The sequence below is a fragment of the Mustela putorius genome, unplaced genomic scaffold (genome assembly GCF_011764305.1).
Source record: "Mustela putorius furo isolate JIRA1106 unplaced genomic scaffold, ASM1176430v1.1 tig00003845_pilon_pilon_pilon, whole genome shotgun sequence".
In the NCBI taxonomy this organism is placed as follows: Eukaryota; Metazoa; Chordata; class Mammalia; order Carnivora; family Mustelidae; genus Mustela; species Mustela putorius.
The window spans coordinates 73,937,006-73,962,898 of record NW_025421998.1 but is presented as its reverse complement, the minus strand read 5'-3'; the positions used below and the strand labels follow the sequence as shown (position 1 = coordinate 73,962,898).

Sequence of the window (25,893 nt, the reverse complement as noted above, 5' to 3'; positions counted from 1 at the left end):
AGTGTATTTAAGAATCCTCCTATTGTTGGGCTTAACATTTCTACACGGGAGGGCTCAATTTCACCTGATCCTTCTAAACAAACTCTACTCCCCAACCTAGTATTCATTCTTAGAATAAAAGTTTATGTAATCCCTCAGAAGCAAGTCCTTAGATTACCATGCCCATGCAAGGTACTGAAGTTTCAAAGATGATTAAATCAAGATTATTGCTATCAAGAAGCTCAGTTAGTGGAGGATATAAATATGACTGGATTATATTTCCTCTTCCCCCCAAATTCAAGCAGGTAATCAACCCTGCTTATTGTCTTAGAGAAAGCATGTATTAGGATGGAAAATGGAAGAGCTTAGGAACCTTTTAGGTTTTGTCAAAACAAAAAACAAATTACTTATAACAGCTCCATATGGAAGCTACCAAATATGTATCAATAGTAGAATGGATAAATAAATTATGGTCATACAATCCATTGGAAGTATTGCACAGCAATAAGAATGAACAAACTAGTGCAACAACATCATAGATGAAACTCAGAAATAAAAAGCTGGGGTGGGGGGGGTGGAAACCAGACAGAAAAGATGATGTACTCTGCAAGTCAATCTATATAAGATTCAAAACATGGTGAGAGAAGGCCAGAGAATAGTAACTTTTGAGGAGGGGATCTAGCTCAGGGTTAGTGATATAAAAGGACTTGAGAAAGGTTTCTGGAGTGCTGGATAATGCTCTATCTCTTAATTTGGGAGATGGTAACAAAGATATGTATAATGTCAAAAAAGTTAATTGAACTGTAAATTTATGGTTTCTGCTCTTCCCTATATGTGAATATTACAGTCAATTAAAGTTTTATTTTAAAAATTTCTGCTCTCTTTTTCAGGGGAGATAAAGTATATAGTATGTAAGATGGTAGTAAGGGCTATGAAGAAGAAAATAGAGCAAGGATAGGGCATAAGGATTGCCAGAGTATGCAGATGGATATGGAAAGGGATTTCCAATTTTCAAGGTCAACAAAGGCTGAACTGAGAAAGTAATGTTTGATTAGAAACCAGAAAAGTGAGGGTGTGAGCCCTGCAGCTTTCTAGGGGACAGTGAATAGAACAAACAGTTCAACCTATGCTTCTACACTACAATCTATACAACATGGAAGGAACTGTCCACCTATTTCCTACCTTCCTTTCTTATTTTAGTGCAACTATAACAGCCAAGATCATTATGGCATTTTTTTAAAGGTTGTTTCTCCATGTGTATACACAACAGAATGAGACAAAACAAGATAAACCCTTAGAGGAAGGAGATTCACAGGCACAGACACAGTTAGTATGCAGAACAAAAGTCAAAGGGATGAGTTTACCCAGACTAGAAAGAAACCAATCCAAACTAGAGATAGAAAGTTGAAAGAGAAATCACTCATTTTTGCTTGCTCACTCATAGTGAAGACAAATGTTAAATTATCACCAACCTCCCCACGCCTGAAGACAACGCACAAATACTCACACACGTGTTTTCAATTTTCTGTCAAGAATCACCAGACACATAAAGAAAACTTCTAACAGAAGAGTGACAAAACAACAAACAAAACACTTTAGCAAAAAGGCACATGGAAGACACAGAGTCAACAAAAATATAACAGGTATTTTAAAATATATTTTTTCTGGGCCCCTGCATAGCTTAGTCGGTTAAGCAACTGACTCTTGATTTCAGATCAGGTCATGATCTCAGGGATATGAGATCAAGCCCTGTGTGGGCTCCACACTGGGCATGGAGCTTGCTTAAGATCCTCTCTCTCTTCCTTTCCTTCTGCCCCTCTTCCTTCTTAAAAAAAAAAAAAATAAATAAATATATATATATATATATATTTTATATTTAGCATATAAATATATAAAACATATGTTTGGGGGGCAAAAAGATGCTATTTTTAAGTAAGGGGTGACAGAACTATACAATTCAATGGATGAATTGATGAATGGATGAATTTCCCAGTCTAAAAATGATATTCAATAAAGATAGTGAGGCCATGACCTCAACTGCCAGGATATGGCCTGATGAGTGTGCTGAGGAGAGCTGCAAAAAGCTAGCCTTAGCTACATGTGTCTACTGAGCACCTGAACTGTGGCCAGTCCAAGTTGAGATGTGCTATTAGTATAAAGTACACATTGAATTTCTTAGTACAAAAAAAATTAAAATTATCTCATTAATAATTTTATACATTCAGTACATGTTGAAATGACAGAATTTGAGTATACTGGGTTACATAAAATATGTTAACAAAATTAATTTCATATGTTTCTTTTTACCTTTTTAATGTGGTTTCTAAAAAATTTTAAATTTCATATGTTGCTCAAGTGGGCTTATATATCACATTTTTATTGAATAGTACCACACTAGATAGTAAGTGCATTTGAAGACAAAGGCTGTATCTAAATAATTTTTGTGTTCTCCAGGGAGCCTAAATCATAGTAGACCTTCAGTAAGTATTTGCTAAATAAATAAATAATGAATGAATGTTTTCACAGCACTAGTTTCCAACTATGTCATTTTGAGAGTCCATTTTGGAAGTGCACCCACCCTGAGGCAAGCAGACAGTCAATTCAAGTAACCTGAATTGCCTATTCTTACCTTCTACTGATTATTTAAAAGTATTTTTGGTATACTTCATAGATCACAACTTACCCCCCTCACACATTCTATTAGTACAATATTCATTTTAATCACTAGCCTCAATTATTTCAGTAGCTGTCATCACAGAGACTTCTGAAACTAAGGAATGAAGAAATCTACCACCTTATCTTTTAGAGCCTGCCCTCTAGTGCTCATATTATTAGAATACATTTGTCCACAAAGATTGTTTGCTTTAGGAAAATTAACTATGAAATCTGCACACAACGGTATGTTACAAGACTCAGAAAAATGTAGTAAAAACCTAATGTTGCAGGTAGCTAAAATATTGGTTTCAACTGAACCAGTTTAATGAAAGGAAGTTGAAAATACCCTTCAGCCTCATTTTTTAAATATTAATATTCCATTTTATTAAAATGAACAAACTGGCAATGTAATTTCCTACCAATATCACTTCCAATATACCCAAATAAACACTCTACCAGATTGATCAAAGTAACTCATAACATTGGGATAGGGACTAATTCAGGAAAATACTTATGAGTCCTTCTACGGAATTCTAAAAATGTCTCAAGCACTTTGGATTTTTACAGAGCAGAACAGGGCTTAAAAAGCCAGTAGCCCTAAACCAGCAAAGGGGAAAAATAATTCATGGTATTAGGACTAGCTAGGAAATTTTTGGAAAATAAGAAAAGAGGAGTGTGGTTATGGTAGGTGATTCCCAGTACCGGATAGAGACTGACTCCAGAAGTAGGAACAAGAGAAGCCCCTGGGTGACAGGCTTCCTGTGAGGTCTAAGCAAGTAGTAAGGTCAGTAATGAATCTGCAGAACTGAGTGCCAAGAGCAATCTTACGGGAAATAATATACACAAACTTCAAGCGGGTGGTGCCGAGTCAAGAACCCAAAGCAGAGGCCAATTTTCAGTGACAAGAATAGAGCATCCAAGAAGGCATAGTGTTCTTGCTGCAACCTGAAAGAGCCAGGCCCATGATGCCACAGCAAGTCCAAAGCCTGAGGAGGGCAAGACAGGATGCCTGCTCCCAGTGAGTCACTTCTGCCAATGGCCTCCTATCCCTCAAACACATCCTGGCTTCATGGGGACTCCCCTAGAAGCCAGTTAAATGTCTCAGGATGAAAAATATCCAAAAATACCAAACCCATTTAGATGGCTGCACATAACATGCTACCGCTCATATACAGCTTATAGCCCTTCTTTGGGGTGACTATGAGGGTAATGAAGAAGAATTCTCTAGGAGGGCTGAACTCCAAATAATACATTTGTTTACTTTGCAAGAAAAGAAGGCCTACACTTGGAATCTTTCATAAATTCCTGGGCAGTGGCTAATGTTCTGCTGAATAATCAAGGACCTGAAAGGAGTAATAGTAAAGGATTGATGGCTAGGAAGTTGAAAGATTGGAGAATGTGGATGGACTGACCATTTGAAAGGGCTCCGAGGATGAGAATGCCCACACCAATTCTCAGTAAAAGACTCAACTGCAAAAGTTTGGGGTGTTGTTATTGTTGTTGTTGTTGTTTTGATACTGCAGAAGTTCTTAATCATCCTCAGTCTGCTTTGCTCTTCTTCCCAACCTCTTCAAGTTGGAAAGCCCCAGAAATCAATCTAGAGCTTCTTCTCTTCCTATCTATACTCTCGCCTTTAGCAATCTTATCTAACCTTGTATCTTTTAATACTACTTATAAAATGTGTCCAAAGCTATCTCCATCTCCAGACTCAAATATCCAGCTATCCACCTGACATCTCCATTTAAATGTTTGAATATCGTCAACTGAACATATCTCAACCGAACATACCAACACTAGTCTTCCCAAAAACCTACCCCTCCTTGCCCTGAAACTAGACTTCCCCATCTCATTTGATGCCAACTGGGATGGCCACATGGATGTTCTCTCTAAAGAATCTGATATTTAGCAATTAAAAAAAACTGAGGTAGCTGGAATGCATTCATTCTGACAGTGGCATCTGAGAAAACTATCCATCAGATCCTGCTACTTAGGTAGCTGGAGATATTTTGTCTTTTCTGAAATCTAATTTACCTTTTCAATTGACTCTGAAAATTTTCACTTTTCCTTCAATTGGCTATGGTTAGTTTCTATTCCTTGCAACTAAAACCCATTACACCACATAACCACTAGCTTTCAGTTTACTAACTCTACTTTACTACCACCGACTCCCAGTTTGCCACTAAATCCTGTCCTCTGGCCTCCCTTTCAATTATAGTCAGGATGAAGAAGCAGTCCATTATTAAAGGCCCTAATCACACATGTCCAGAAGTTTTCTGCATGTTATCTGAGAAATTAAAAAGATTAAAATCATCTTTCATCAAAGCATTTGGGGGCGCCTGGGTGGCTCAGTGGGTTAAGCCACTGCCTTCGGCTCAGGTCATGATCTCAGGGTCCTGGGATCAAGTCCCACATCGGGCTCTCTGCTTGGCAGAGAGCCTGCTTCTCTCTCTCTCTCTCTCTCTCTCTCCCTCTCTCTGCCAGCCTCTCTACCTACCTGTGATCTCTGTCAAATAAATAAATAAAATCTTTGGAAAAAAAAAAAAAAGCATTTGGTCCCAAATTAGTTATGTTCAGCTATTCGTGGAAAGCACAGTGAATAAGAAATTTGTCAGAGGATGTTCCCTGAAGTTCATCTAAAACAGTCCTGTGCCACAAATTCTGGGAATCCCTTCCTTTGATCCCATCCGGTCTCCTTTATAGCAGCTAACCTCAGTCAAACACTATTAATTACTCTTGATTTCATGAAAGGGAATGTCTTCTCATCTCTGTACCTCATATGAGGCAGGCTTGATAAATGTTTGTTGAATTTTATCAGAAAGTAATACAGAAAATGCTTCACATTTTTAAAACAATCACCATACTTCAAAGGGTATGCACTCTGAGTCAAATATGATGTTGATTAGTCAGTAGTAATATATCTGAATATGAATTAGCAGCTAAGTCTTCCTAACCATATTGAAAAATCAAGAGGGTATTTTACAAAGTGTTTTATTACACTGATATTTCTACCTAATTCATTAACTTGCATAGGTTAAATTTTGTGTATATCTCAAAAATAAGAATACCATGTTTACTCACATTCCTGGTATCTCATTCTTCTTTATATCAATGTCTTCTGTTTAAACTTGAGAATTACATGAATAAACAGAATGATCTAAAAGAATTTCCCAGTAATTCCTGCTCCTACTTCCCAGTTTATCCTTAAAATATCTAATCAACAGGTCAAGCATAAATATCAGTACCCATATGTAAGTCTCAAAGGTAACAAGATGTGTTTTTCCCTCCAAATAACGTCTTTATAAAGGAAAGCGACACAAACGCATAGACAAGCACCACCTAGTGGGTAAAGGAAGTGCTCCAGAAAAACAGATCTAAAATTAACCACCAAAATCTAAATCATGGAGATTTGTTAAGAAATGTTGTTAAAATGTTTAATAACCATGTGGCGATTAAAAGTAAAGCTAGCTTTAAAATAAAGCTTAAGACTAAGTGTTATTAAGACAGTGTAGGTTCAGCTATTCTAACATTCTTGAATGAACCTTTTAAACTTGAAGTGGAAAGACATGAGCTAACACCAGTCTTGAGCACAGCTACTCTGCCATGCACTGCGCGCCTGCAAAGTTGTCACAGCTCCTTTAACCCCCAACAACTCAGTAAGAAAGCTATTCAAATTCCCATGGTACAAATAAGGAAACTGAACCTCAGATAACTACGTAACATACTTTAAATCATACAAACATGAAGTGATGGTGTCTCCTCCCCATTGACAGCTCATCTATTGCTGGGATTTTGGGGAACACCAAGTACTACAACAGGTGAGCTGACTGAGCACTTACTGTGCATCATACGTAACAGACTCCAACATGGTCAGGAGATACGTCTGCTAGTGAGCCCTCAAGTAATCCCTTAGACTTTGGGATTAATCAGACTGCTAGCTGAAAGGAGACAAAGCCCCTCTTAGTCCTGAACATACGTAAGTGTATTAGAAAGATCATGGACTTTAGTGTCAGGCCTCACTACAAAGCAGAATTAGCAAACTAGTATTGACCGAGTACCTCCTGTGCAGATAAGCACAGTGCTGGAGTGGGGGACACAAATGTGTCTGTGGCAGAGACAACCTGCTCTCACGGAGTCCACAGTCCTGCCCTTGAAGAACTTTCAGTCTAGTGGAAGAGATGACAGATTACCAGGTCCTTCTGGCACACTGGGAGAGACTACTTAATGACCTGGTTGGAGGGCAAAAGATAACAAATTTGGGACCTGGTTGGGGGCAAAAAGGAGTTTCTTAGAAATTTTTAACTGCGTAAAGAAAAGGCCTTGTGGGGGCGCCTGGGTGGCTCAGTGGGTTAAGCCGCTGCCTTCGGCTCAGGTCATGATCTCAGGGTCCTGGGATCGAGTCCCGTATCGGGCTCTCTGCTCAGCAGGGAGCCTGCTTCCCTCTCTCTCTCTCTCTCTCTGCCTGCCTCTCCATCTACTTGTGATTTCTCTCTGTCAAATAAATAAATAAAATCTTTAAAAAAAAAAAAAAAAAAGAAAAGAAAAGGCCTCGTCACAGACCGCTCTTTACAAATTCTTTGCACTAACTTTCAAAATTTTCTTCTCTTTGTCCCCCCCACCACACACACACAGCTAAGATGAATATGTGCAAATGGGAGCATGCATTAAAACTTCTGCTTTCTAGAAGACATGCTCTTTCCAATGGGGTCTAATTCTTCAAGTACTTACATCCTCACAGATTTAGACCAATTTGGGGGGCGGAGAAATGGTTGAGCCCTATAATGGGTACTGAGGAGGACACGTATTGCTGGAGCACTGGGTATTAAAACGCAAACAATGAATCATGGAACACTATATCAAAAACTAACAATGTACTGTATGGTGACTAACGTGATATAATTTTTAAAATTATTTTTTAAAAAAGATAAAAAATTAAAAAATAAAGATGTAGACCAATTTATTTTAAAGAATTAAAGGATTTAGAGATGCCTGGGTGGCATAGTTGTTTGAGAATCCGACTCTTGGATTTGGCTCAGGTCATGATCTCACCATCATGGGATCAAGCCCTGGGTTGGGTTCCAAGCTCAGCATGAGTCAGTTTGTGTTTCTCTCTCCTTCTCCCTCTGCTCCTCCCTCCATGTGCACTTGAGCTCTCTTTCTCAAAATAAATAAATCTTAAAAAAAAAAAAAAAAGAATTGAAGGATTTAACAAATAGATGATAGCATAGCTTAACGAAAAAGGACAAGACTTGGAAGCCAGGTCTATTGAGATTCCAAGTCCGCAATAATCAACAGATTATTAGGATTTTTTTTTTTTTTTTAAAGTAAGGGTGGATAGGGAACAATCTTAAAGGTGAGTCCACCTCTTCTCTTCTCTTCCTAAATAATTCACTTCTCAACTCACAGGGAGGGCCAAGTAAGGTAGGTAGGTATCTATGCTGGGTGGTGACACCCCATTTCTGATTAAACTGATTAGTTATCAAAATCAATTTGTTTTGATGGTCTTCTTCTGGTTAGGTAGGAGAACACCCTTGTTTGTAGGAACTACGTCCTAAAGTAAAGGAAATCACATCAGCAGTGGGAGGTGATAGCAGCACAGGGTGAAGAGAGCATCTGTGCAAGAGAGCAGCCCTGCCTGGGGTGTCAGCGCCCGAGCAGAGTAAGAAGGGTATAAGAACAGGTAGCAGCCCCATGTGTGTGTCAGAGATGAGCAGTGTGAGGAAGACAACTCCTTGGCAGAAGGAGTTTCTCCACTAAAAGGAAAGACGGTTTCTTAGAGAAATTGCTGATTCCAAGACTGGAGCAGGCAAAGTACAAGTTGTGACTAGAGTATCTTAGAAAGTAATCAAGTCCTCAAAGAATGACAGGGACATGTCAAAAGAATACAGGAGCCAGTCTGAAGGGGCTCCCATAGGCCAAATCTGGGACAGTTTAAGCATCAAAATAATAATGAGAGCAACAAAGTATAGTCCACTGAACAAAACAGGAAACCAGGAATCCCTGCTGGCATAAAGAAATTAAATTAAGGGGTGCCTGGGTGCCTCAGTTGGTTAATAGTCTCTTAGCTCAACTCACGTCTTGATCTCAGGGTCATGAGTTCAAGCCCTGCATTGGGCTCCATGCTGGGCCTACTTAAAAAAATAAAAAAGAAGAAAGAAAGTAATTAATACACTAAAAGTCTGATGAAAAATTTACATGGTTTCCAGACACTTCACAAAATACTAACTACAAAACAACTAAGAATAACATTACAATACTGAATCCCCACAGACATCACCTTCATCAAGTGATCAAAATGAGCATCATCACTAACATAACAAATAAAAATCATGTAACATCTGATAGATGCAACGAGAAACACAAAGCATCACTACTGTGACATTCCAGCCAAAGAAGCATACATAGTCTGAACTTAATTATGAAGAACCACTGGGCACACCCAAATTGAAGGACATCCTAAGAAATAACTGGCATGTACTCATCAATACATCATTTCAGGTTATGAAAATCAAGGTAAGACTAAGGAACTATCCCAAATTAAACTAAAGAAAGACTAAACTAAAGAAAACTAAAGAACTATCCCAAACTAAAGAAGATTAGAGAGACAAGGTTGAAATAAATGCACTCCAACTAAATGCATTACATGACTGAAAACCACATCCTTTTGCTATAAAATTACATTATTGGTACCACTGGTGAGACTTGAATAGGGTCTCATAACTAGTTATTGGTTATTGATTAATTTGTACTATACTGATTTCTGATTAAACTGATTAGTTATCAAAATCAATTTGTTTTTATGGTCTTCTTCTGGTTAGGTAGGAGAACACCCTTGTTTGTAGGAACTACGTCCTAAAGTAAAGGGAATCACATCAACAGTGTACTCTCCAATGGTTCTGGAAGAAAAAAAAAAAATGAGTAATGGCTCCCTGCTGCTACTCACACTAGGCTATTATTACATTTTCAACTTCTCTGTAAGTTTGAGATTACTTTTAAATAAAAATTTTAGTTTAAAAAAACTAATTAGGACTGCCATAGAGGCCTCCATGTACACTGTCAATTGTTCATTATGACCAATGCCATCACATAGAAGGGCTTGGCTTACAGAGGAACATGCATTGACGGGGAGAAGACCTAGAGTCCTATGAGTCCACAAGCTGACAGGCCTGGATGCACTATGATGTAGGAGTAAGACTGGAAGAAAAGGTCAAGCTCCTCAGAAAACATAGGAGAGTAAGGAGATAATGGAATATACTGGTTATGTGAGGCACTTAGAATTTGGGGTATTTGTAACCATTTGGACTCAGGTAACTGGAGGTATCCAACTTGCAGATGAGTCATCTGGCCTCCATTATATGAAAAGCGAGGAATTTTTAAGATAATTAATGAACATGGAGATGATTATGTTGCATGAAGTACAGTACACTTTGAGTACAGCATGGAATATGAAGGTTAGTATTGAGTATCAAGCTAGAAACGCTCCCTGGAGCTAATGAAAGAGGGCCTAGAATATTACTAGGCTTAGATGTATCTATTTTATCTGCTAGGCAACAGAAAAACATTAAAGGATTTAAAAGCAAATTTCAGTATGCAGATTAGATTAGGAGAGATTAGAGGCAGGAAGATCAATTGGGAGACTACTGTAATAAGATTATAAAGGCTGAAATAAAGGCAGAAGTAGAAACTAAAGAGAGATGCATGAGGCACTATCAATTTGACAGGATCTACCAACTAACACATGTAAGGGAAAGGAAAGATGAAGACTGTTAAGTGTTTCGAAAGCAGTGTGATCCTTCGGAAAAATTCAGCTCCATTTTCAGCTCATTCAGGAAATGAAGAGAGCTAGTTAGGCTGTTAAGAATGCAAACCTGGAAGCTGGGAGAGGGTCAGGAAAGAACTGCTGACTTACACCTGTATGAGACTACTGGAGGGTACTGCTTAAGAAAAAAAAAGTGCTGAAAACAGAATCCTGAGAAAGAGGTTTTCTTTAAAAAATGGTCCAAGGAGTCAGAGAAAAGTGCTTTATGCTAGGTATCTTCCATTTGCCCCTCCATGTCTACTTCCCACTTTTCCCACTCCGACCTCTAACTTCTGGGCCAACCACTCAGAGACCCTAAAAAGGAATTAAGAGAGAGGAGGACAGGGACAGGCCTTTCTCCCTAGTTCCCAATGTACAGAGTCAACTCAGAGTCACAGACTGGCCATGTCTCTACCAATGACCACAGCTCTTCTACTGCTCTCTATCTGTGTTCCAGGAACTGCTGCTTCCCCATGTCCCTTCACACCTACACATGGTTATGGCTCCCTGCTGCTTCTAGCACCAAGGTATTACACTATCTTTTATTACTAATAAAATATCCTTTATTATTATCCTGCCCACATCTTCATAATTAGTCCCTTTATTAAATTCTTCTCAATAAACAATTTGAGTGTATGACCTGTTTCCTGCTGGCATAGTGCGCTTATCTTTGCCAGCAATAATTATCTCCATGACATATATCAAAGCATTTCATTTCCCCCACTCAAAAATCCTCACACAAAGTTCTAGTCAACAGCCTTTTCTAGGATCCACTGGACCATTCAACTTTAGGTCTCCTCTGTTGCTTTTCAAGATGATGGATTCTAAGACATTGGAAATGGGATTCATCCTCATTCATTCTGTGGAAGCTGGTGTCTCCAGGGAAAAGGAGTTCTGAAGACATCAGAAAAGCTTACACTGTAGATCAGGAAGCAGCCTCTCCCTTCCCCGGCAAAGGACACATTGTTCCACATATACTGGCCCAGCATTCCTGACCTATTGTTTCTCTCTTTGAAGACTGCCAATGGCCAGTTAGTTTACCTGCTTTACCAAAGAATCTGAGGCTGGCCAGAAGGAGACAAGGAATGACTCAGATAAGCTCTTGGCACCTTTCCCTGCTTACCTGATAGGATAAAATTAATTGAAACTGAAGAATGTAGCAAGTTGCCAGCCACTAGCTTATCAAAAAGAATCCTGGAATCGCCCACCCATCTACCAAAACTATGCCTTCAAGATTAAAACCCCACTAACACTCAGGGTTTGGTGCTCTAGTCAGCTGCACTCCAGATTAAAATCACCTCTGTCAGACCACGCCAAGCAGGCATGTCGGCCCTGTCTTAGCAGCAATGTGAAGACAATGGTACAAAGGAGCATGGCAGAGATGGGAAGAATGATTAACCAAAACTGAGCCACAAAAGTTCTAGAAATCACACTGATTTGGGTGTGCAATTTGAGGAGCAAAGTTGTGCAAGTGCTGGAGCTGCGCTTCCAGGACTCTGACAGTGAATATCTCCTTTAATTCTGCACCTAGGCACCTCACTTGCCTCACCCCAAGCCCAACCCTCTTTAAAATAGTTTAATTGTATTCAGAATGCAAAGTTTTCAAGACTTTTGTAGGAGTCTTAATGAAATAGACAGATACTTGTACTACAAAAGCATCACTTGTACTACAAAAGCATCCTGGTTTTGCCAGGAACGCAAAACCTACCAATGCGGGCTGATACAAGTGTGCCATATTAGTGACTCAGACACTACAAACTGTAGTGCTATTGCAGTCATAAGTTTTCAAAATGGTAAACAGTTCTTGGTGAAGTTCTGAACAAAGTAAAATCCTTTGTCAATTTACACCGTAGTCTGAATTCTTAAAAAGAGCATATAACTATTTCAAAAATATTTTAGGATTACATGCAGAATGAACACTCAAGTCAGATAAACAGATTTTTTTGTCTATATGAATATTTATGGGAGATATTTAAAAATTATGTGGAATACAAGCAAACACACCCATTGCAGGTCATCAAGCATTACTATAATGGCAATCATTGTGATAACTAAAAAGGTCCCCCACAAATTTCCAAACTTTCCCTACCCGGTTACATTACTATTGATAATCCCTTCTCTAGGGAAATCAGACACAAGTGCAAAGAGGTCCATGCAGCATTCACTATTTGTAATATAATGTGTATGTCATGGTACATTCATACAATGGAATGCTATACAGTTAAAATAAATTAACTACAGGAGCACCTGGCCCAGTCAGTTAAGCTTCTTGATCTCAGCTCAGGTCTTGATCTCAGGGTGATGAGTTCAAGACCCACACTGGACTCCACATCGGGTACTAAATTAATTAATTAACTAATTAATTAAACAAGCAAACTACAGCTACAACATGTAAGAATTTCACAAGCATTATGTCACATAACAGAACAAGTTACTGAAAGTATGTACAATCCCCTTCTTATTACCTTATTTGTGTAATCTATTAAACAAATATTATACTACTTTATTTGTATAAATACTTTAAACTCACAAAAATTACTATATATTGTTTATGAATACATTAAATAAAAGGAAATAATGCCAACTTCAGGAAAGTGGTTCCAATTGAGAGGGAAGGAATAGAAAGGGATGTGGTGCAGTTTTCCCAGGATTGATAAGAGTTTATTTTTTAAAAAGAAAGATGGGACAAGAAATATACAAGATGAGCCAGGAGCACCTTGTAGCACTATAAAGAAAAGTGCTTAAAAAAAAAAAAATCCCATAATGACAGGGGTATGTCAAAGGGACACAGGAGTCATCTGAAAGAGCTTCCAGTGGCCAAAACTACAATGATATGAGCAATAAAAGATATAAAACAGTATGGGATTATAACCCAAAGTATAAAATAAATATCCATGAGTCCATACTGATTAAATAAATGAATAAGAACAGACAAATCTCCAATGAGAACAATTTCAACTACGGGTGTAAATACTCTGACCTCAAGGTGGGTGAAAGATTGAATATACAAAAAGGCAGTGACCAGACCACATATAAAAATGGAACTCTGATCCAGAAGCCGCAACACCAGTCCTGAAAGCCAAACCACAACTTCTGTACTCTTCAGCCAAAGAGTCAGGACTTGACCAATAAGTGATAGTTTCTCTAATTTTTGTCCCCACTTCTAATTTAGGATCAAACTAAAAAAGCCAAATATGTCCTCCCAAACCCAATATGTAGGACGTTCTGCTTCTAGTTAGCCCCCTTCGGCTTCTCTGTGCTAGCAGTCTCCAATCAGGGCCTACTGGCAGCCTTTCCTTTTTCTACTGCAGAGCTTTCCTACTTCTCTGCTTGCCTTTGAGACCCTGCCAAAAGCAAGTGATGGTGGCTATAGCAAGCACTGAATAAACAGCCTTTACTTGTTCTCATTTGGGTGATCCTTGTTCATTTCTACAAGGGGGAGCAAAACTCTTCACTCTTTTATGGCCTATGCAAGTGATTTTGATTCTAAGACTACATATTGAGGAAGGCACTTTACAGTATCAAACTTAACACTGCCTCAGCCAGGTGACCAAGGTCAACATCAACAGTGATAAGTCAAACTGATAGTATGTACCCTTGATATGTGATAAACATGGCAATTTACCTATGTGGCTTTCCTCCCCAAAACCCATAATCATAGAAAGATCATGAGAAAAATATCAAACAAATCCCAACAGTCTATAAATTACCTAACCAGTACTCCTCAAAATTGTCAAGGTCACTGAATACAAAAAAAAGTATGAAAAACTGCCATAGCCAAGAGGAGTCTAAAGAGACATGACTACTAATTGTAGTATGGTATCTTGGATGGAATCCTGGACCATAAAAGGACATTCAGTAAAAACTAGGGAAATCTGAATAAACTATGGACTTTGATTAATAATAATATATCAATATTATTCATTAATTGTTACAAATGGACCATACCAATGTAAGATATTAGTAATAGGAGAAATTGCATGTGAGGCATATGGGAACTCTCTATACTAACATCGTAATTTTTATTATAAATCTAAAAGTGTTCTACAAAATATAGTTTATAAAATTTATAGTAAAAAGAGAAACAAAAAGCAATATGAATACTTATGGCAAAATACTGACATAAATAATGTTTAAATATGAGCTGTGGGTCACCCTATTATATTATTTCCAATCCTTTTCTATATGGGTAAAATACATCGTAATCAGAACTTTTTCCACTTTAATTCCTCACAATGAACTCCAGTTTAACCCCAATGGATTCTCTATTTCCCTTTGTCATCCCCCCTCAGCCATACTTGTAGTGTTCTGAAGGCACCACGTGGTAAGATATTCCTTGTTAATGCAGCTCCATTAGCATAGGGGTTCCTAGAGCAAGGTCCAGCTCAGTAATACCAACATGAATTCCAAGTTTTCTCATCCTTTATATTCAGTTTTTGTTTGCTCCTTTTTGCTCTACACATTTTACTTTGGATGAGAGTTGCTTGTATGCCTGTTTCTCTTTCCCTCTCTGCACCAAGGATCTTGAAGACAGGGCCCACATCCTGGTCATATTTCCATTCCTCCACACCCACCCCACTTTTCAATCTTCTGGTTGGCTAGTCAGTGAGATTCCTATAAAGCTAAGTATTAACAGTATTCACATATCAATAGCATATCTTTAATGAAATAGAATGTTTTACTGAGATAATAAATGACTGCAACAGAGTGTAATCCATGAATAAAATACTGTCTTAATGTCTAAATATTTTTATATCTCCTTTAGTTTTTGCAAGTATTCTAAATAGAAGATATATTAAAAAGGGCTTTATATTCTAAGTCATGTTTATTCCTAAAGAGCAATAAGTTAGACATGAAACAATGGGTAGCCATAATGTTCAAGACACATTAGGGAAAAATCTTTACCTGTGCCCACTGTTACACAAATCTGTTTCCCCGGCTAGTCCCAGTCTGCTAATCACTACACTTAACTAATATCATTTAAGTTTTCCCTTTGGACTGAGCAATAATAAATCTCGGTTCTCTCTTCACAGCTAGACAGCTTTGATGCAAGCTTTGAATTTAGATTCCCTCCCATTTGTATAGTAAATGCTCTTATCTTTTCTAAGTATCTTACTTGCTTTCTCAGTCCCATATATTCTCACAGTTAAAACTTAAAATGCTCTTTTTTTTAGAGATTTTATTTATGTACTTGACAGAGAAAGACACAGCAAGAGAGGGAACACAAGCAGGGGGAGTGGGAGAGGGAGAAGCAGGCTTCCCGCTGAGCAGAGCGCCAGATGTAGGGCTCTATCACAGGATCCTGGAATCATGACCTGAGCCAAAGGCAGATGCTTAACAACTGAGCCACCCAGGCGCCCCTAAAAATGCTTGTTTTTTAAGAATTATAGGTCCTTTGACTGTCCTTTAAAATCTATCAGAAATTATTACATTGTTTTCTATAGGTAAGCAAAAACAAAACAAAACTTTTTATAAAATCAAACATTTTTAGGGATACTTCTTAATGTCTGCATATCTTTGTTCAAACTTAATTGTTATTGCTTCTGTACTTTCCCTCGGAGAATGACTGTTCAAATAATGTACAGAAAAAAAAGTTTATTCTTAGGATAGTGACTTTCTCTAACAGATTAGATTTACCGTTAGATTTTTTTATATTAGATTTTCAAACTTTTACTGAATGATAATAACACATATACAACTTTCAGTTAAGAGAAAAAAATTGAGAATAAACTTTCTAATCTTTAAAAATTATAACTCAGCATCTCACACTTCATCTCACAAATGTAAGGGTGCAATTTAAAACATTCTCTTTGTTAAAAGAGCCAAATAAACTTAAGAAAAACTTGTCTCTCTAAACCATAATGTCAAATACTCTAAGCCTGAACTGAGAAAAGTATTACTTATTTTGTTTTGTTTTGTTTTAAATAAAAGGTATCAGTGATAGAGGATACGAATTCCCCTCCCTCTCCATCAAAGCTGGAGGGAAAAGTACAAAACCAGATCACACCAGTTCTGATTATGGGACACTAGAGGAATATGAATGTATATCCCAGAAAGGACACCAGTTGAGTCAAGTGAGTGTAACACATGCACACCTAAGAGCATTATTTTATTAATTCTATTATTAATACTTGATAAATAGTACATAGCAAATAAATGAAAAAGATCAATTTGGCAAAAAAGGTAAATTTCATTCTCTCATTCCCAAAAGAAAGAAACTGGAAAAGCTTACCAGAGAGGACTGAAAGCATTCTACTATTACCTAGTACTAATCAAATAACACTTTATATTGGTATTACAATTGACTTTGTAACAAAACAAACAAAAAAATCCTCTAAATGTAGATCATACATAAATACAGATCCAAACTGCCTGAAGAGCCACTTCCTTTTTTAAGACTTTTGTGCCTCAGAGTGTTTCAACTATTTGTGTTGTTTTAAATTGTTAAGCTTTTTTTCAACAAAACAAAACAAACAGTCCTTCTCAGTGAGTAACCTCAGAGATTTCTTCAAAGTCCTCTACAGACTTGTTCAAATTTTCAAAAAGACTGACCTTAACCAAGATCCTTTATTAGATTTGCAAGTAAAGTTAAGAAACAGGGGCACCTGGGTGGCTCAGTCGGTTAAGTACCTGCCTTCAGTTCAGGTGACAATCACAGGGTCCTGGGTTCCAGTCCTACATCAGGCTCCCTGCTCAGCTGGGAGCCTGCTCCTCCCTCCCTGCCTTTCCCTCAGTTTGTACACCCTGCCCTCTCACCCTCTCTCTCTGACAAATAAATAAAAACCTTGAAAAAAAATTTAAGAAACAAAATTAGGGTTCTCCACAAAGTATGCTTATAGCTAGCATACTTTCAGTTTCTTAAAATTCAGAGAGGAAAAAAAATCCTCTCTCAGATAAACGTTACCTTATTTTGCTGAGTGATTTAGTAACTGGAATTAAACAGTGATTCCTATGGCCACAGCTTCAACTACTATGAAATACTATTGGAGCTAACTGAGCCTGTCAGTTTCCTATTTTAGCACAGTAGGTAGTGCAAGAATGCCTGCTATATTTGAAGGACTGGTAACAGTAACACATGAGCAACTGCCCTGCTCCACTGTAACACCAAAAATGAATTTCATTATGTATTCTCTCTCTTCTGGGAAAATAAAAACCTGTTATAGATATCTTTACAATGACATCTCAAACACAATAAGCATGCCAGAAGATTTTGTTTCATATTTACAACAAACAGACATTCACTACTATGTGGTTAAAAACAATCCAATAAAGGGTGCCTGAGTAGCTCATTCAGTTGAGTGTCTGATTCTCTGTTCTCAGCTTGGGGCTTGATCTCAGGATTGTGAGTTCAAGCCCTGGGTTGAAGAAGCCCCTACTCAAAAAAAAAAAAAAAAAAAAAAAAAAAATCAAACCAGTAAGTCATTACTCTGTTTAGTCAAACTCTTAGATATTCTTAAGAAAGATTCTCCAGGATAAATGAGATCCCATTATATATTTTAACATGCCATGTCATTATGAAAGTCTATAGAATATAAACTTCTGGAGAAACAACCTATGTAATGCCTTGGATTTAAATGGCAGTTTATAGTCTACAAAGCACTTTCTCATTCAATTTACTATCTCATACGAAGTTGCATTCCAGTCAAGGAACCAATTCTATCACCAGGCTGGTAAGTCAAAGGCAACTGATGTCAACCATAGCAATATTCAGAGAATGCCCAAAGTTGTGCCTCATATAGTCTTATTTGTCCAGTTCCACACTTTCTGTCAATCCCACTGCAGCCCCACATTTAGATAATCATTGATCGTTTTGACCCAACTGACTAGTCACATTTACACCTCGCTGTCTCTTTTCCCCCTTAGTGTTTTCCAGTTCTGAATTTTTCCATTACTTCACCTTGGACAAACACCTCCTCTGAATCACAAGAACACTCTTTTTCCTCCCTTGTCTTCAAGCTTTTGCCCCAGTTACCTTAGAAAAATCCTCTCTCTGAGTTTCGGTTATGAGCCAAATAAGTCCAGCCTTGAATGGTAAGTATTAGCAATAGCCCTCTGAACCAAGGGAAGGAAAAACCTTAGGTGGTGAAGTGAAATAAGAAAAGTACCACTGGGGCGCCTGGGTGGCTCAGTGGGTTAAGCCGCTGCCTTCGGCTCAGGTCATGATCTCAGGTCCTGGGATCGAGTCCCGCATCGGGCTCTCTGCTCAGCAGAGAGCCTGCTTCCCTCTCTCTCTCTCTGCCTGCCTCTCCATCTACTCAAATAAATAAATAAAAAATCTAAAAAAAAAAAAAAAAGAAAAAAAAAAGAAAAGTACCACTGGTGTCATTAATCTTGGAAAGCTTTAAAAATATTCACTCATTTACCTTTTCATGTATCTTCACTAAGTGATAAGCAAATGATGGAAATACAAAGTTAAAAAAAATATCATAACCCTTGCTCTCAAGCTCTTCTGAGTATTCTAAGGGAACAGACCCATCCAAAGGTCTCTACCCAGTTCTCATCTTCACTCATAAATTAGGCTGTTCTCCCATCAAAATACATTCTTAAATGTATTCACCTGTACTTTTTCCTTTAATTGGACAACTAGTATAGTAACTACAGTCATTTTATCTTGACAGTTTTTATTCTACATGTACAAAGAGAGTATGAGCCATGTAGCTGTTTATGTAGCTGTTTACACAGACTTCCATGGACAAGCCCAGAGTGACACAGCAAGCAGTGCAGTGCTAGGCTCATGTAAGAACTCAATTAAGCGTTGATTCCTCATCCCTTCCTACGTCGAATTAACAGATTTACATTCAATCCTATTTTTAAGATGTGACTGCACCATGCACGGCTCTTGTTCATAGGGAGCAAAATATACCAGGAAGCATTAGCAAACAAGACAATGTATCAGAGAATGATAATTTTTCAGCACAGAAAACAAGTGAGGAAACTGGAAGGAATATACCTGACATGAGATTGTAGGTCCAAATCATAATTGACAAGAATAATACAACTTCAATCTCCAGGTACCTGCCTCTCTTCCCCAAATGAATGAATTAAAAAAACCAGTGGATGAATGAATTAACTAATAAATGAACACAGTTCAGAGTCAGTGAAATGGACGAGACAACTAGGTATACAGTATATGGTTGCTAATATTATTAATGAGCAATGCTCAGGGTTCAGTGCTAAAGGTTATTTCATTTGAAGTTCAAAATAAATCTAAGAAATGAAGATTACTGTCCTCATCTTATAAATGAGAAAAAAGTCTTCCAAAGTAATTTGTCCAACACTACCTAGCAGATGGCAAACCGGGATTTAAACTCAAATCTTCTAAATTCAATGCTCCTTTCACTCATCATAGCTGGTGTTTCTTACAGGTGATATGAGGTACCTAACTCAGTAAATCCTATGTTTGAAGTTCCAGGTTATACTACACAAAAATGTAATTAATTTTTTACTCTTAACATCCTTTATATTACATATACTTTACAATATGAACCAGAAGGCTAACCTTCCTTATATTCTACCCCTAAAGAAAGGATCAAAACATGTAAATATTTTGGGACAGCAGTAAACATTTCAGGGTAGTCTTTATAACTTAGAGTCAGTGAACACAATTCGCAATCTCATAAGAAATGATAGATTCCAAAATCATTTCCTAAAGAAGAGTGTTACTGCTGAGTCACCACAACCAACTGAGATAGTTTTTCATTCATACAGCAAATATATACTAAGCACTAGGCCCAAACAGTCACTGTTCAAGATCCTGGAAATATACAGTAAGACAAAACAAGACCCCTACTCCCATGGAGCTTACAGTACATGGGGTACAACTATGACAATGCATCAATAAACAAACAAGTAAGAACTACATCAAACAGTGCTAAATGCTGTGCAGAGAATTCAAATCTGGTGATATTACAGTAACTGGATAGTCATTTTAGATTGGGTCATCAGCGAAAACCTCTCAAAAGAAGCAAATTTAAGCAGAGATGTGACTAGTAAGACTACTGTGCAAAAATCAAATAGGAAAACATTCTGGGTGGAGCACACAGCTAGTAAAGCTGCAAGGCAGGAACAAGCGAGGTATATTTAAGAATAAGAAAGAAAAGGGTACCTCAGTGGCTCAGTCGGTTGGGCATCCAACACTTGATTTCCGCACAGGTCATGACCTCAGGGTTGTGAGATGAGCCAGATGAGCCACATGGGGCTCCATGCCCTGCCCACCCCCTCAGCCTGTGCCCATCTGTGCCCTCCCTCTGTCTCAAATAAATAAATCTTTAAGAATAATAAAGAATCACAAAATGTCTTGCAAGATAATAACCTCAAGAAAGAATGGTAGAAGTTCAGATTGGAGAAGTAGGAATGGATCAAATCATCAAACTGTGTAAGCCAGGGGAACAGATCTGGATTTTATTTTCAGTGAGAAGGAAAGCCACTGGCAGAAGTCACATTGTATCTGAAGTTGTATTCAAAGGAATTCAAGTACAAACTAGAAAAAAAATATATTCACTAAGTATATATATTCACATATATTAAGCCCACCTATTTGCTTATTTCTATACTCTGCACTCAATGAAATGTATACCAAGACACTGAAACAGAATCCTAGAGCTAAAGAGAATCTTAAAGAATATAAAACTACCACTGTATATGTACAGTAACTGAGGGCCTAGGAAAAAAAGTATCATTTACATTGCTTCATTAATGGCTGAGAGAAGTGTCTCCAAAAATAGGTAAGGGCAACTAAAATGTCTGGGATATATCCTAAACTTAAAGCTGACATTAATTAGAAAATTGTCCTTTTATGTGTTCACGAACTAGAACACCATGGATTACATGCATATGACCCATCACAGAATTAAAGGTTTCATGTCAGTTTCCAACCTCAATCTAAAGCTGAAAATTTAAGTAAGGCACATGCCCACTAATATGTTTGATCAATTTCACTGTTCCTATCCCAACTCACTGGATATACCACAACTTGGAAATTCACTCATCCAGTGAATGGTAAGGAACTACTACAAAAAATAGCAAAGAGGTAGTTGTCTCTACGCTTCTCCTTTTACCTTCCTTTATGACTAAAATGTGCATAAAACCACACTGAAAACAGAAGCCCAGACTCACTAGCACAAACAGCCTCAGACCCCCTCCATACTATACCTGATGACATCCAGCCCTGATGGTTTGTACATCTTCGTATTTTCTACTTCTTATAAGCCCAAATAAGCAACAATCCTATACTAATTAACAAAAGGATTTATAAGATATGCCAGATTTAAAGCTGTAGGGAGAACATCCAACTACAGTATTTTCTTCCTTAAAAACTACATGGTTTCCCAATAGGTCTTCTGCTTCTTGCTTGTTCAGCACAGACCACTCATGGGCACATGAACACATATACACACACGGATGATTATTTAACCCACTTTTTAAAAATGTTGTATGCAAGTGTGTATTCCAAAATAGAAATTTTGAATGTGTATTAAATGAGAAACATTCCCATTTTTTAAAATCCTACATTAAATTTTCAGGGAGAAAAAAAATCAAACCTGCTTATCAATAACTATAGGATTCCCTTACCACAAATATTCAAATAACTTCTTAAAATCACAGGGCTTTGGGACTAGAGGTATCTTGGAGATATATTTGCCTAAACCAAGGAAGACAGTACGTGAAAATCAGCCACTCTCAAAGAAAAACAGCCAGAAAGCCATGGTCTTTGAGATGCCTAAATCTAAGGGCTGAGCAACACCTTTTAAAATGGCAGGATTCTAGGGTGCAGAATCCTGTCTCCCAGGGACACTAAGAAACAAATGTAAATATGAACAGGAGTTCAAGTTAAGAGTAATCAAGATACCCAAAGTTTAGAATTTAAAGGCACTAGTATCTAACAAAATGAGCGTATTACCTCAAGTGTTCTAAAAAATTATTTTAGTGCAGTTACCACCACACAGGACCACGCGTTACCAAACCTGGACTCCCAGACTATGTAAATCACACGCCCGATGGAGTATATACATTGCACACCTATTCGGGACTGTAAGGATTTTCCTCGAAAGTATTGTGAAACTTAAAAATTACAAATTTAAAAAAAAAAAAAAAAAAAAACCTGTCTGACTTGAGTCCCACAACTACTTCCAGACTTCAAAGAAGAACTGTAAACCCTTTTTCAAAATCTACTTTGTGTTTCTCAATGGTCTCTGGAGTGTTACGGCTGGTGTGGATTTTCTTCGTGGCTGTTTTTAAGGACTCGGTCGGCCAGCTGCCAGTTTATTAAGGTCCTGGGCTCATTACCTTCTGCACTTAGGACCGTGAGGAGGAGACATGCGGGGCTGCCTTCGTAGCCTGCGGAGCTTTCTCAAAGACACCGGACGGGGCTAGTTACCAGAGCCTGCTGCGGGCGGGGAGAGGGTGGAGGGAAGCGTAGAGATCCTTGAAAACCATCACGAATTCGATTTCCCGTCTCTCCTTTTGTCCCTCTGACATTCCGTTTGGTCACCCGACACGTCATCCGTACCCCCAACAAGGTGGCCCTCGGCCCATGGAAATCCGAGCGACGCCGTTCCCCTCGCAGCCGCGAGGGGCTCAGATACGGGCCCCCGAGGCACCGCCGGGGCAGTCGGACTCGGCCGAGTCGGACGCGGCCCCGGCTGAGGGGCTTCAGCGCCGGGCAGCCCGGGGCAGCCCTGACTCGGAGGCGCCCTCAGCCGGCCGAGTGCCGCCAGCTGGGGAGAGACGCCTGGTCCGACTGCACTTAGGATGGAAGCCCCGGCCCACAGGGTGTGAGGAAGGGCACGGTCTAACTCTGAGGAAAACCTCGGGGTCCGCGCTCCCACACCCGAGGGGGAGTCGGCCAGAACTCCCTCGCTCCCGACGCCTGCCCTTCTTCGCCCGGCGACCGGCCCCCGGCAGGGCGGCCCCATCGGGCCGCGGTGCCGTAGCCGCCGGCCGGGCCCGCCTCGCGGCGTGTGCACAGCGCGGCTCCACCTCCGCAGGGTCTCGGGGCGGCGGGGCCGGGAAGGCCGGCCGCCCCCACGCGGCCCGCGGACCCCGCAGCCCGGCCCCAGCCACCTGAGGCGCCGCGTCCTCGGCGGGTGGCCGCGGGCGTCCAGTGCGCGGGCCCTGGCGCGTCCCCGAGCGCGCGCCCGGCCTCCCGCCCCCGCCAGCCGCGGCCCCGCGCGAGTTGCACTAACTTTCCGGGGCGGGGGAGGGGCGAGCGCCGCGGGCCCCGCGGCCCCGGCCTTACCTGTGCTCAAGTTGTCGTTGATTTTCAAGGGCACCCGCAGGATGTAGACCAGGAAGAGCACGATGAAGAACCACACGGTCCAGAGATAAGTCCAAGACCAAACTATGCAGGACTTGAGCTGCTCCAGAAAGCCCGTGCCCGCTTCAGCCATTTTTCAGCGCTGCTCTCTGCTGCCGCGGCTCTCGGTGTCTGCCGGGATGATTCACCGGCCCAGAGGCGCCGCTCGCGCCGCCGCCGCCGCCGCCGCCGCCGCCGCCGCCGCCGCCGCCGACGCCGACGCCGACGCCGCCGAGGCCCGGGCGCCCCCGGAGCCCGCCCGCCGCCCGGGACGCGGGCGCGGCGGGAAATCGCGCGGGCCACGGACGCGCCTACCTTTCCTTTTCCCGGCTTATTGCTAACTCTCTGGAGGCCCCTACATGTGGCTTTCGTGGAGGGATCACGTGGCCTCTGCCCCCTCACGTTCTGATGCCATTTATATTTATTGTGCTAATATTTAGAAAGACAAGCCGACTGGGTCGCTGAAGGGAACTCTTGACGTGTAATGATAACTCACATATGTTGAGGGTTTACTCTTTGCCAGGCACAGTTCCAAGCTCTGTATGATCACATTTAACCCCTTCCAACAATCCCCATTGTGTAGACAGGGAAACCGAGGCACAAAGCGATTGAATAGTGTACCTTAAATTTCAAGCCAAAATTCAGTTGCAGTGTGATGGATGCCACACATCCATCTATAAAGGTTTCAAACTCTACACTCCACTCCTTGCTTTGAGAATTCCGGCTCAAAGGGATGCATAAACCCAGGGCAACTGGGACAAGATAGATGTGCTCCTGTCACTGGTTAGTAGGCCAGAAAATAAATCACTCTGCTGAGCAAGATTTCGGTTGCACATGCTGTTTACCTTTGTTTTGTCTTCCTCAGAGCAGCACAGGGATTTTCCAAAAAAAAATGTAGCAAGAAGAATGTTTATCCCCTCATTTTTGGAGGTGATCACAGTTCAAACAACTCTCAGCCTATTTTTAATATTAAATCTCTGGGATAATTTTGGCTTAATCTGAATGGGCTACTTTAAGCAAGATTATTACAAGTGTTTTTGTTGCCTTTACCAAGTGAAAGTTGAAAGTCTGTTTCTGGCCACAAATAATTTCACTATCTATATAGTGTAATTGCAGGTTATCCTATCTACAGCCAAGACATTTTTTAGAATTCTGAGATTCAGCAGAATATTTTATTATGAATTTAGATCTGCTTACTTGTAACATAATAAAACAAGCTCCTTTAACTTTTTACATGGACATATTTACGGCATGCATAATAGAACTCCTCTCACATTTTCACTAATTCCAGTAGAATTAAACAGCACGAACCATCTATTTTATGTTATGATTAAATAACCACCAGAGGGGTGCCTGGGTGGCTCAGTGGGTTAAGTCTCTGCCTTCAGCTCAGGTCATGATCCCAGGGTCATGGATCAAGCCCGAGTTGGGAATCTCTGCTCAGCAGGGAGCCTGCTTCCCCCTCTCTCTCTGCCTGCTGCTCTCTCCACCTACTTGTGATCTCTCTCTGTGTCAAATAAATAAATCTAAAACAAAACAAAACAAAGCAAACAAACAAACAAAAAAAAACCCCCACCGGATTCTTTGCAGTAAAACTGCCCACTTTAGTTGAATGAACATCCTGGAGCCTAGCTTTTTGCTGTCAGTGAACCTTGAAGAAGGGACATAAATATAAATCAGAAGAGCCACAATTTTCTGATCATCCACTAGGCGCTCTTGGAGGGTCAGCACCGTCTTATTCATTATTGTCTCCCGCTGGTGTGCAACCAGGGGGTAGGGGGGCTGGTTGGAGTTGGAGACAGGTCTTTGTTCTTGGACACAGAAGTGAGAAATCATGATCTTTTGGCAAGTGTGGCTGCTTCAGTGTGGCTGGAGGGCAGGCTCTCCGTGGGATGGTGTCAAGAGAGATAAAGCCAAAGAAGGTCTGATTTTGAAGGGCATTTTAGAAACACAAAGGTAAAGTTTACTGTTATTTGGCACTGCACACATGAATCCAAATGACCAATTTAGAGATCTATGTAAGCAGGGAGGAAAGAAATATTTAAGAAGGTAAAATTGACAGGCCTTGGTGACTGATAGGATAGGCAGGATAATGATAAAAGGTAAAGGTCGGCTCTTGAGTGGAACCACTCATGAAATAGTGACAAGATGGGTCTAGCCTCCTCTTGAC

The 25,893-nt window shown here is 39.8% G+C and overlaps 1 protein-coding gene across 8 annotated transcripts in view; it reads right to left on the bottom strand.

The window, feature by feature from the left end:
• ST7 (suppression of tumorigenicity 7) overlaps positions 1-23,927 on the bottom strand; it is a 236,648-nt gene extending 212,721 nt beyond the window's left edge. For 2 of the 8 annotated variants that reach the window (XM_045062910.1, XM_045062909.1), the window contains exon 1: positions 23,667-23,927. In XM_045062910.1, the coding sequence (XP_044918845.1) occupies positions 23,667-23,817 (151 nt within the window). In that variant the 5' untranslated portion in view covers positions 23,818-23,927. Of the gene's footprint in view, positions 1-22,714; positions 22,815-23,666 lie in introns of those variants that run through there. The other 6 variants (XR_006601386.1, XM_045062905.1, XM_045062907.1 and 3 more) reach the window with 6 other exon arrangements.
• Positions 23,928-25,893: the final 1,966 nt, after the last annotated feature.